At 35.1% G+C, this 12516-nt stretch overlaps 1 protein-coding gene across 1 annotated transcript in view; it reads right to left on the bottom strand.

Annotated features, from left to right (window-relative positions):
• Positions 1-12516, bottom strand: part of LOC148955484 (glutamate receptor 1-like) — a 154279-nt gene that overhangs the window by 72629 nt on the left and 69134 nt on the right. The window contains exon 6 of the mRNA XM_089107459.1: positions 2219-2417. Within this exon, the coding sequence (XP_088963585.1) occupies positions 2219-2417 (199 nt within the window). The remainder of the gene's footprint in view (positions 1-2218; positions 2418-12516) is intronic.

The raw sequence follows: 12516 nt of genomic DNA, 5'->3' as shown, positions 1-12516 counted from the left end.
TGGCTCATTGTGCTTTAAAACTAACTGTTACTTTAAACTAAATCAAAATGCATTGTGTTTATGGTTGCCGTTAAAACACCTCAGCAATATATTGAGAACGACTGGGGGCATCAAGTTGAAACTTTTGGGGCTACTACTGTTACTAATTCTGCTCTTACAATTTAAAAAAATAAAAACAGTGTAAATGTATCCAGATTGTCAAAGAGCATAGATAGAATCTTTTGGGAATAATATTAAGTTTAATTTTTCAGGTAAACTTCAGGAGTTATAAGATTAGAGAAAAAAATATTGCTCGAGTCAGGATTAAAAATTGTCGAAAATGTTTCTCCAACAAACAAATTGCAACCCTAACTATGCATCCTTATGGAAAAAAACCGAAAAGGTTTAAAGAATTTTTTTTCATGAAACAGGCTAGCTCAATAAAAAAGAACAGAAATTAATTTAATAAACCTTTTCCACAAAACAAGTTTAAAATAAATAGCCAGGTCAAACTCAAAACGAGCAGAAATTAAAATGAGTAGTGCTTAGAACCCCTATGCCTTCTCAAAAACAGAAGCGCTTTACTGAAAACAAAATACGTTTTAAATGTTTTCACTTTTTTTACTTTCATAAATTAAAAATTGTCAAAACTTTAAGGAATAAATATCAGTATATATCAATTAAACTGGGAATCCATTGTCATTTACTTCTTTGTTTTTACTGTAAAGCGCAAATTATGGTCTGGTCTTGAGAAGGCATGGGGGTTATCAGCCCTACTCATGCTAGTTTTTGCTCGTTTTATTTTTGACTCGGCTATTTATTGTAATTTATGTTCGTTTTGAATTTTATTTATTTATTGACGGTGATTTGTGGTATTTTTACGCCTGGAAGATTATTTGACTTTATTTTTGCTCATTTTTGGCTAATAGAGCTCTTTAATTTTCTTTTAAAAACTTGTTTTGTGGAAAAGGTTTATTAAATTAATTTCTGTTCTTTTTTTTTTGTCGAGATAGTCTTTTTCATGAAAAAAAACTCTTTTCATCTTTTCGGTTTTTTTTTCCATTAGGATGTATAGTTTGGGTTGCCATTTGTTTGTTGGAGAAAAATTTTAAACAATTTTTAATCCTGACTCAAGCAATATTTTTAATCTAATTTTATAACTCCTGAAGTTTACCTGAAAAATTAAACTTAATGTCATTCCCAAAAGATTCTATCTATGCTCATTGACATCGCACATAAAACAAAAACGAAATCTGTTTTATCGCACAAGCTTTGACAATGACGAGGTTGAGATTTCTGACTGTTTTCTAAATTAATTCAACCACAGGAAAATACCTGACCCAGATTCAACACCAAGGTGCATTTACAAAGAAAGGGCACCATTGTGCAGAAATTCTGCCCAATGACGCCGAGCAATAGGCACCAATTTTGGAAAAAAAACCTTCCAGTCCCATCTGTTCCAGGCTTGAAAATAGACGAAGGTGACCCATATGAAGAAAAATAAAAGCCTGAATATGCATTTTTCCAAATATCTTTATATTCATCAAAATTTGATATGTTAGAAGGCACTAGAGTATTGCTAACATTTTTTAAAATGCAAACAAGTGTAGATACTAGGTTCTGTATCTGTAGGCCACCAGGAAAAACATAACATATTGAGTTGCTACCCACAATAAATGATGCATGTCTTGGTTTTGTTAATGTAATTTCACTTACACTTGCAGCGTTGTTAATGTCAGGTCTTTTAGCTTAAGTTGTGAGATCTATAAAAAAAAATTTCCACGAACTGCGGAAGAGTATTTACTCGGAAGATATTTATGTCAAGCTCGCAAGGAGCATGTGACCAAAGTTGTTTTAGGTCATTTAGCAGAGCCAGTGCTGTCTCAGAAAGTATTTGAATTCAGATGTTCCACTTGTTCTCTACTTTTTTCATTTGATTTAACTAGTAATTACGTTTTTATTTATAAAGGCTCATCTTGCATTCGAATAAACTTTGGATAAAGTGCATGAGATAAGCGAATTACAGGTGATATATAAGATTAAAAGTTTTTCAGATAGAATATTTTGACATTTCCCAATGTGTTCCTCCCTTGAGCATGTATCTCCATTGACTTGATATATTATTTTAAGCACAGCTCATTATGGAACAGCACAGTTATGTCCCGTCAAGCAGTTTATAAAAGACCTAGATCCTCTTATAAGGAATCTAGTTGGAAAAGAGTCACACAATGAGGCTTACCTTGAAAAAGTCCCTTGTAGCGCCTGACATGAGGGTGCCATATTCTACTTCTGTTTGTCTTGCCAAATCATCAGCGGAATTAATGGGGGTGACCATTCTTTCGACAGTTAAAAATGCAGCAAGGTTTGCAGTGTATGAAGATATCAAGATTAAAGTGAAGAACCACCAAACTGCGCCAACTATTCTTCCGGATACTGACCTGCTCATAGAATATACAATTGAAAGTAATGTAAGGAAACGCATAAAATTAAAAAGCGTCACGTAAACCTGGTAGCATTAAATCCATAAAGTATCTCCTAAGGTCCCATTAGTGTGAAAGTTAACTAAAAAATCAGTCAATTGTAAAATACATATTAGAGGAAAGAAATATTCTTTGAAATGCTTATTTTAAAGCATAATATATGGTTTTCCTATAATAGGCTTTCTCCTTCCCATTGTGGTTAATAAATATACTCTTCTTACATACTCAAGCAAAACTAAAAAAGACTTTTCACTGAAGCTTGTCACAGCATAATACTTTTATATAAGAAATTACTCCCATTGTATTGCTTTTATAATCGTTAGTGTCCTCCTTATCCTAACTAACTTTTTATTCCCAGAGCAGCGAAGGAAAACGAAATGATAATAAAAATAATAGGCACTAAAGATTGGGAGAAAACAAGACTTACTAACCAGACAAAAAAAAATATAACTGAACAAAAAACAAAGGTTGCGATTGATCACAGAGGAGATTTGCATCCATAAGTAAGGATATAAGGAACTATCTTTTCGCTGAAAAAAGATGGTCAAGTGTTCAGTGCCACAGGATAGTAATAAATTACACTGCTATAGGCTAATATCCTCTGGCTAATATTGCAGATTTTTGGCACACTTCAGGGTTCCTCATAATACAAAAGAATATTGTGATACCATAAATCCTACTATCCAGAGGCGTCAATTCACCTGGTTCTAGGGTTGGAGGTGTATTTTTCAATAACCATGGAGGGGAAATTTTTTTTTTCAGCGAAAATAATAAACGAGGATGTTTTGGGATATCTACTGGGTGCGTAAAAAAACAAAGTGTTTCAGACCTTCTGACCCCTCCCTCGAATTGACGCAAGTACTGGTATCATCCAGCTGAAGAGTCATTTGCTCAGTTAGAGTTAAAAAATAAAAATAACAAAAAAATAGTTAGAGGTTCGCTTATGAAATCGATTAAATACCGAAAAGAAAAATTGGGGAAATTAGCAAAGATGATAAATTGCAGGTTCTAGTCCTTGTTTACTAATCCACTAATGACAAAAAATAAGATCTCTTTGTGTTTCCTTATAGTGTATGTTTGAGTACAGACATTATGTTTAACTTTATTTTAGCATCAGAAATAGCTATTCTTTGAATCTGTTGCTTAATGTTCCTCGTTATTTTCTTAAGGATGAAATCCGAGAGAGAGAACGAGGAAAAAAAAACTAATACTCTTGAACTGTCTCAATTAAAAACATTTTTTCCAGACTTTTTTTTCTTTCAAACATATTTTCATCCTTGCTTCCTCTATTACCAGATTGATTATGGAAAGAAAAGTTTCGACTCCTTTTTATGTAAAAAGATAAATTGCAGACGATTTCTGAAAAATTAAATTATCCGCAACATGTTGAGAGTAATCAACATGAAATGGAAAGATTAAAGACTGTGGGAAAATTGTTGGGTAAAATGAAACTTGTTCTAAGGATTAAAAGTTTGTAAAGGGGACGCTGGATTTTAGAAACAAAAAGCTTTTTCCTACAAATGGAAAGCAATTGAAAATGATTTAGCTGTCTTCTATTAAATCTAGAACTTTCAATTCCTCTTTAAAGTGGGTTCTGAAGAGTTTTGCTAATTTAAACTTGCAACTTCTCATTAATCAGAAGAAAAGTTTACGGGATCCTATTGGCTACTCTGATTCACAAAACAAATAGGAGGTCTAGAATAAAAAAGAAAGGTTCGTGACATGAAATCATGCTATTTCTTCCTAATATTTGCCAATTCTCGCAATTTTACTACAAGTTTTGAAAGATAGCCCCGTCTGTCAGTCCTTAAAAGGTTTCCAAATATCATGAATTTTTGCTGCAGAGCTTTGCATTTCATATAAAGCATATTTATTGAAGACTACTCTAAAAGATGTGTATTTTTTAAACTGAATTTTGAGATGATGCTACATTCTCCAAGGCATCTTTGGCTATACCCAAATACACGATAATTTTTGTAGACGAGTTTTGATGCAATTGGGCAAAGTTAATTTAACTTCAGGGGGTGGCAAAGATGATAGAAAACATTTTACGTAATGAAGAGGTACAGTTTTGGCATTATGAAAGAATCGATTCTGATTCCCCAAGAATATTCGTGGTGTTAAAGAAAACATGAAGTTAAAGGGTATTTTTAAAGCGAATTTAAGAGAAGAGGAGGTAAAGTTAAATTATTAAATTAAGGGTGAATAACTTATCACTTGGCCAAGAAGAAAATATTTATGGAAGAGGCAAAGGCAGGATGATCCTTACGTTTGTGCTATCTGTGGAGATACGGATGAGATTTTTGTTCGGGGTTGGACTTTATGTTATATTTTTTTGGGGGGGGGGGCTTGAATAATCCAAGCAAAAATGCGTTTTACGCATTTTTATTAAGTTTTTACGAGTCCGAAAAACATTTCGACGGGGAGGTTCAAACCCCTTAATCTCCCTCTGAATATGGCCTTGAGGGAGAGCATGGGTTTTATAAGAGACTGATGGCCAGTGTAGTGAGTGATGAGTTTTCAGTAAGCGTTGAAAAGCTAAGATGATTTCTAAGGGTAACAATGGAGCTCAGAAATAGATTTTTGTAATTTAGATAATTTTTTTTAGTGCTATTTAGCTAAACTTTTAATTTCATATTGCCATGGCCCTAGGGCTTTCATATCAATAAAATTACCGTAAAAAATGAAAAAAAAAACAACTTGGGGCTATTACTGGTAAAATGGTCATGAGGAGCATACATTTATTCATGGGACGTTGATTTTAGAGAAGTCTTCAAAATATCTTTATAGTTATCTTTATATAAAAAAATTGTATATCTTATTTCTCTGAAGGTGCTTTTTCCAGTACCTGATGAATATGTAGGAGTTAAATCTGCCCTTTTGATCTATTGACTCTGAAGTTCAAATTTAATATTCAAAAGGGAATGCAAAAGGGTATCAAGGAAATTTTAAAGTTTTCAAAAAGAGTATAAAGATTATTTGTCTTTAAATCAAAGAATTTCTATAGATCTTTCTTTTTAAAATTCATTCGTGCCAAAAAGGAGTCAGACTTTTGCTTCAGATTAGGGTTTCTTTTTTGAAAATTCCTGTAAATTATTTTCAAAATAACATTTTATTATTAAGGTTAATCGAATAATAGTTACCTTTCCTGAATAAGCTACAAATATAAATGTCTCTCACGAGACAGTTTGAATTGAAGTTATCAAGTATTTTGCAGTAGGTTGCCTAGGTTGCATCAAGACATGGCTAATTGTAGACAGAGAAAAGCCAAGACAGATAGTCCAAGTAATTGAGAGGCAAATGTTTAAATGGCTGAGGCACGGGTAAATGGCAGGAGTATGCATGGTCTCTCTTATTCGACAAATGCTTGTTTGTTAGTTTTTGGAAAGGCATTAAATTGAAGTTATCAAGTATTTTGCAGTAGGTTGCCTAGGTTGCATCAAGACATGGCTAATTCTACACAAAGGAAAGCCAAGACAGATAGTCCAAGTAATTGAGAGGCAAATATTTAAATGGCTGGGGCACGGGTAAATGGCAGGAGTATGCATGGTTTCTCTTATTAGACACATACTTGTTTGTTAGTTTTTGGAAAGGCATTAAATTGAAGTTATCAAGTATTTTGCAGTAGGTTGCCTAGGTTGCATCAAGACAAGGCTAATTGTAGACAGAGTAAAGCCAAGACAGATAGTCCAAGTAATTGAGAGGCAAATATTTAAATGGCTGAGGCACGGGTAAATGGCAGGAGTATGCATGGTTTCTCTTATTGGACACATACTTGTTTGCTAGTTTTTGGAAAGGCATTAAATTGAAGTTATCAAGTATTTTGCAGTAGGTTGCCTAGGTTGCATCAAGACAAGGCTAATTGTAGACAGAGAAAAGCCAAGACAGATAGTCCAAGTAATTGAGAGGCAAATGTTTAAATGGCTGAGGCACGGGTAAATGGCAGGAGTATGCATGGTTTCTCTTATTGGACACATACTTGTTTGCTAGTTTTTGGAAAGGCATTAAATTGAAGTTATCAAGTATTTTGCAGTAGGTTGCCTAGGTTGCATCAAGACATGGCTAATTGTAGACAGAAAAAAGCCAAGACAGATAGTCCAAGTAATTGAGTGGCAAATGTTTAAATGGCTGAGGCACGGGTAAATGGCAGGAGTATGCATGGTTTCTCTTATTGGACACATACTTGTTTGTTAGTTTTTGGAAAGGCATTAAATTGAAGTTATCAAGTATTTTGCAGTAGGTTGCCTAGGTTGCATCAAGACAAGGCTAATTGTAGACAGAGGAAAGCCAAGACAGATAGTCCAAGTAATTGAGAGGCAAATATTTAAAGGCTGGGGCACGGGTAATTCCCATAAAAACTTTTTATCCCATAAAAGTGTGTTTTTATACTTCTGTCATTAAACCATGATGGGACTTTAACTGCTCTTTATTAGTTTGCAGCTGTCACTGCAACCATGTTTTAAAAAATACCTTTTTTGCCATTTAAGAGCGGAAAAGTTCATGCCTTAATAAACTGCAGTTTTCGCCACTATAAAAACAACTTTAGTTCAATTTGGGTCTAAAGTATTGTAAATAAAAAACAAATGAGATCATAATGTCGCGGCTCAACTTAATCCGGCTCAACGTAAAAATAAAACAAAACTAAATAAAAGACATTTTTTTCAAATGAAAGTAGAAAGAAAATTTAAAACTGAAAATAACTTAATACCGTCGTATATACCAAAAGTGGCTGCAATCTCCCTCAACCCTCAGCTCCTTGCGCTAAAATTTAACATCAGTATCATCGCCATTTTTCTATAGCAAATGCTCCAACTCAAGAGAAATGTAATAAGATAATTAATATTTCTTAACAATAGTTCGTGAATTCAAGAGTCTATCTGTATTTATTTTCTTTAAACAATAAATTTTTTAGCCTAAATGATTTAAAAGGCAATCAGAAAATAAAACACTTGCAATCACCAACAGGCTGGGTTTCTTGCATTATAAAAAGTTCTTAGTAAAGTATTAGTTAAGCCTTGTGTGAATAACGTAGGGTGGAGGGGTTGGTATACCTTCTATACAGGATCTTTTTAAGTTATCTCGCTTTAAGTTATAAAATCAACTTCAATTCAAGGAAACCACTTTGTTTGTTCATAGCTACAGCTTTTATTAAAATCATGATCATTACTTTTCCTTAAACATAGGGGAGGGATTTTGGACTGAAATATGTATGATATGGGTTAAATAGTAAACAAAAGATTTCCAAAACGCGACAGTAATTATTATCTAGTTAAAGTCCTTAATATTTGCTATAGATTCTGTATATTAATTAAGGTCATAAAATATGTGTAGTATCCCCATAATCTATTTACATGGTCAGATAGGGGGTGTATAGGTGGATCTACTAGTCCCTCAAGTCGTAATAACGCGCACCTGTGCAATACAAGCGCAGCCCCTGAATACAAACGGTCAGATACTCCTATACAACCGGCCAGCAGGTCTTGCGTCATACGACACACCCTGTTTTGAATGGTCAGGTGTAATATGCATGATGCAACCGTGTTTCAGTATTAGAAAAACCTACATTTCCATTTAAAACCGATGAGGACTTGTTTACACCCATGATTCTCCTTTAAAACTTTCCTTGTCTTCAAAAAACCTACATTTCATTTTTAAAAACCTTTTCCTTTTCCTTGTAAGATCTAATATTTGTTCAAAAACCTATATTAGCCTAATATTCCCCGATATATTAAGCAGGCATTTCGTTTTGTCTCAATTCACACCACTTTTGTAAAAGGAGAGTCGTTACAGAGTCTATACGTCTATTGTTTTCTATCAGAATTCCTGGAAATCCAGTTCCCCTAGTTCATTCCCGGAAAAAAACAGCTAAAGCCTCCCTGTTTTAAAAACATCTCTACCGTAGTTTTAAAGGCACCCTGTTTAAAGACATCCCTGTTTTATCCCTCTTTGTTCCAGCACCACTATAAATAGAAGTCCTCATACAATGATTTTGTCCCAAGGGCACTATAAATAGAACCACATACACTGTCTTTGTGTCCAGGGCACTATAAATAGAAGATACAACGGAAATTTAGCAACAGTCTTATATAAAGTTTGGAAAGAGACACATCTATCTAAAAAAACGAATATGTCTCAATACCAAGAAGTGAGTCTCTTTTATATGTTATTATTAGAATTTTTCTAGTCGCAATCAAGCCTCTTTTTGTACACCCCCTCCTCCCCCTCCACACATTAAGATGACCATACACAATTTTCATCTCATATTATTCCCTATATTAAATTAGCATGTACAACCCCATCCCTCCATAAAGTCCTTTCACCACCAGTAAATTAATCTATTCAAAGAAATTAATCTTTTCACCGATAAAATAATGTTATTGGACTGCGACCCATCAAAATTGAATCGTGTCAAAGCAATTGTGGTCTCTGTTTTCTATAATTAGCAAAATCTGTATTTTGTGAACGAGGCTGTTATTTCTAGATATAATTCAGCAAAAAGGCCTTTTTGCCTTTTTCCGCGAAATTGGCACACAATAAATATTTTGATTTGCTATTTTTCTAAATGGTAAAACAGTAACATTGGTTTTCTATTCTAAGGTCAAATGTAAGCCTAGGCTACAGACTGAAAGTCTAGTTTTTTTTTTATCCCAAATTCTACTTTTCACGATCTTGAAAAATGGGGGGTTAAGAAAATGAAACAAACCTGCCCTGGGTGAGTATTTCTAAGGCGCATACCAGGCCTATTTCATCCGCTCTTTAGATAAGCACCAAATTCTCGGGTTTTGGTTCAAAGATTCTCTTTGAAAAAAACATGTTGCTGGAGAGGGTTTCTGGCAATGATAAAGAAGGGGGAGTGTGTTTAAATATTTATAACTATATTATAACAAAAAAAATTAATTGATGAATAGAAAATACTTAGGTAGATTGTTTGAATTTCTAGCCCTCTCTTTGCTTTGAGATAGAATACAATGAGATGAATTTAAGGGGGGGGGGGTTCTGGAAAGGGTAATGATAGCGGGCAATACGCCCTGTATCGTTACATGACCTTCATGAATGGGACCCCTCTTTTAAGGAGGGTTATTTTTTATGAAAAACTAGATTTTGTTTCTATTTTTAGGATTTTCCAGAGTTGCCAACCCCAATGAAAAGGGCAAGGGACAATGATTCAACCCCTGTAAGGGCATCAGTGATTGCATATGCCAGTCCTTCTAAGTAGACCCTAGGTCAAGCATCGGCCCCTGCAGCCTCTATGCAAGCTGTAACGCTTAAGCCATCCACGGTTACTCTAAACCATCCCCCTGTTCACCATCATGCTGCTGGTTCGTCGATACAAGACTGTCAAGTGATGCCTGCGTCCCCTGACCCACGTCATGCGATGCCTGGGCCACCTGCCCGTCAAGCTGCGATCTCCTCCACACAGCCTGTGCAAGCTGTTGGTACTGCAGGACCTGTGCCATATGACAGTCAAGCTACCGGACCTTCCGTGGGCCTCATAAGGCCACGATGCGCCCCCTTCGGTCAGCCGCATGCAAGCTGCTGCTGATCTAAATGTAAGCCACATTTATTGATTTTCTTTCATAAAAATAATTTTATTCTTTTTTAGTTTACTATTGGAGAGCCCCTCATAGCGCATTCATTTCAAAACCCATATGCCTTCCCAAGGCCAGAACAAAATTTGCACCGTAATGGAAAAATACAAATGTTTTTACTTTTATAACTGATAAACCAAATAATATTATCATTTTGATTACTAAATATCAGTATATGTATACTAACTGACAATGCACATACATTTGCATTTTTTTTTCAGTAAAGTGCAAAATTTGATCTGGCCTTGGGAAGACATAGGGGTTTTGAGCCCAACTTAGGTTAATTTCTGCTCGTTTTGAGTTTGACTCGGTTATTTATTATAATCTCTGCTCGTTTTGTGCTTCATTTATTTATCGATGCTGATTTGCGGTAGTTTCACGCTTGGTAGATTATTTGATTTTATTTTTGCTGATTTTTGGTTTAATGGAGTTATTTACATATTTACTTCTCTTTAAAAAACATATTTTGTGGAAAAAAAATTTTAATTTAGTTTCTGTTCATTTTATGTTGACATAGTCATAACAGGAAAAAAGAAAATAATAATTTAAATAATTTCGTTTTTTAAGACTTTATAGTTTGGCTGTTACCTGTATGCTACTACTACTACTACTAACAACTCATCGCAGCACCAAGCCGCCTGAGGCCAACACAGCTACGCACGCTCCGCCTCCACCCCAATCTATTCAAAGCCTCGCTTTTTACACCCGCCCCCGAAGTTCCCATTTCCTTTAAATCTCTCTTTATGACGTCCTCCCACCCCAGACGGGGACGACCTGTTTTCCGTTTAGCCCTAGATGGTTAGCCAAAAAGAACAACCTTCCGCAATCTGTCATCCTTCATCCGCACAACGTGCCCTAACCACATCAACCTTTCTTTCGTTATAGCCCTAGAAAGCGGTATTGAACCACATTTTTCATATAGCCTATTTTTTGAAATACGGTCAGTCAGCCGGGTACCCAGAACAATCCTTAAGCAATTTCTCTGGAAAACATCTAGCAAATCTTCATCCGGTTTTCGGAGTGTCCATGCTTCAGAGCCATATTTAACCACTGTCATAACTGTAGTTTCCACTATTCTAATCTTGGTTTGCAGACTTGCCTTCCTATTCTTCGAGACTTTTTTTAACTGTGAAAAAACCCCTGAGCCTGGGCCATTCTACTTTTAACATCTTTACTGCTCCCATCATCATTAGTAATAATACTACCAAGGTAATTGAAGCTGCCCACCTGATCAATATTTTCATTACCCAACGTCACGTTTTCTCCTTCACTTATTCTTAGCCTTAGTGACTTAGTCTTTCTAACATTATTTTTCTAACCTATTCTAGCACACTCAACTCGCAAGAACTCTTAAATTCCATTCATTTTGTTCTCACCTTCTTCTAGAATGATTAAATCATCAAAATAATCCAAGTCCAGGAGACTTTTTCCTCCCCCTTTCGATTCCGTGGTCTCCCATTGCCTTTCCTGTGCTCCTTAAAACAATGTCCATCAAAATAATCCATATAAAGGGGGATAGAACACAGCCCTGCTTAACTCCTGATTTAATACAAAACCAACTGCTAGCCTCATTTCCTACCTTAACCGCAGCAGTGTTATTCTCGTACATAGCACTAATCTCTTTAATGTATTTGTCTGGTATACCATACAAGGATAAAACCTTTACTAAAGCTGTTCTATCAACAGAATCGAACGCTTGCTCATAATCTATAAAACTGAGGACCAAAGGTGTTTGAAAACTCAGGCACTTCTCAATTATTAGCCTAAGAGTGAAAATTTGGTCGACACATCCTCTACCTTTTCTAAAACCGCACTGCTCTTCTCTTAAAACATTGTCAACGGCATCTCTAAGTCTAAAAAGTATCATATTACTAAGTAATTTGCTACCTACAGAGACCAGACTAGTGCTTCGATAATTACCACACTCACTTTTATCACCTTTCTTATAAAGTGGCTTAATTAAGGTTTTCTTAAAATCATTAGGAACTTCCCCTTTTTCAAAAATCATATTCATAATCTTCAATAACTTATTTTTAACCTCAGAGCCACCATATTTAAGAAACTCATTTACCACCCTATCAGCACCTGGAGCCTTATTATTTTTTAATCCTTTTAGTACTGTTGCTAATTCCTCCTCACAAAACAAATCTTCCTTCACATCCAAGGTATCACAAACTTTTTCATTTTCTTCTATATTTTTTCCTGCAACTCTATCTCGGTTAAGCAAGTTCTCAAAAAATTCGGCCCATGTCGCTTTAGTTTTTTTCCTTATCGCTAATTGCGACTCCATTCCTATCTTTAACTGGAACAAGTCCGGATTGACTACTCCCTCTCAGTTTGTTAACGTGCCAGTGCAATATTTTACTATTATGCCATCTAGCTGCATCTTCTAGATCCTCAGCAATTTTACCCATGGCCTCCACTTCACACCTCCTTAGTTCATATTTTAATTCTTTCTACTCTTTCTT

Source organism: Artemia sp. Qi Xiang Cuo, chromosome 2, assembly GCF_049724085.1.
Source record: "Artemia sp. Qi Xiang Cuo chromosome 2, ASM4972408v1, whole genome shotgun sequence".
Taxonomy (NCBI): Eukaryota; Metazoa; Arthropoda; class Branchiopoda; order Anostraca; family Artemiidae; genus Artemia; species Artemia sp. Qi Xiang Cuo.
The sequence above is the reverse complement of the archived record's forward strand: the minus strand, read 5'-3'. Positions and strand labels throughout refer to the sequence as shown.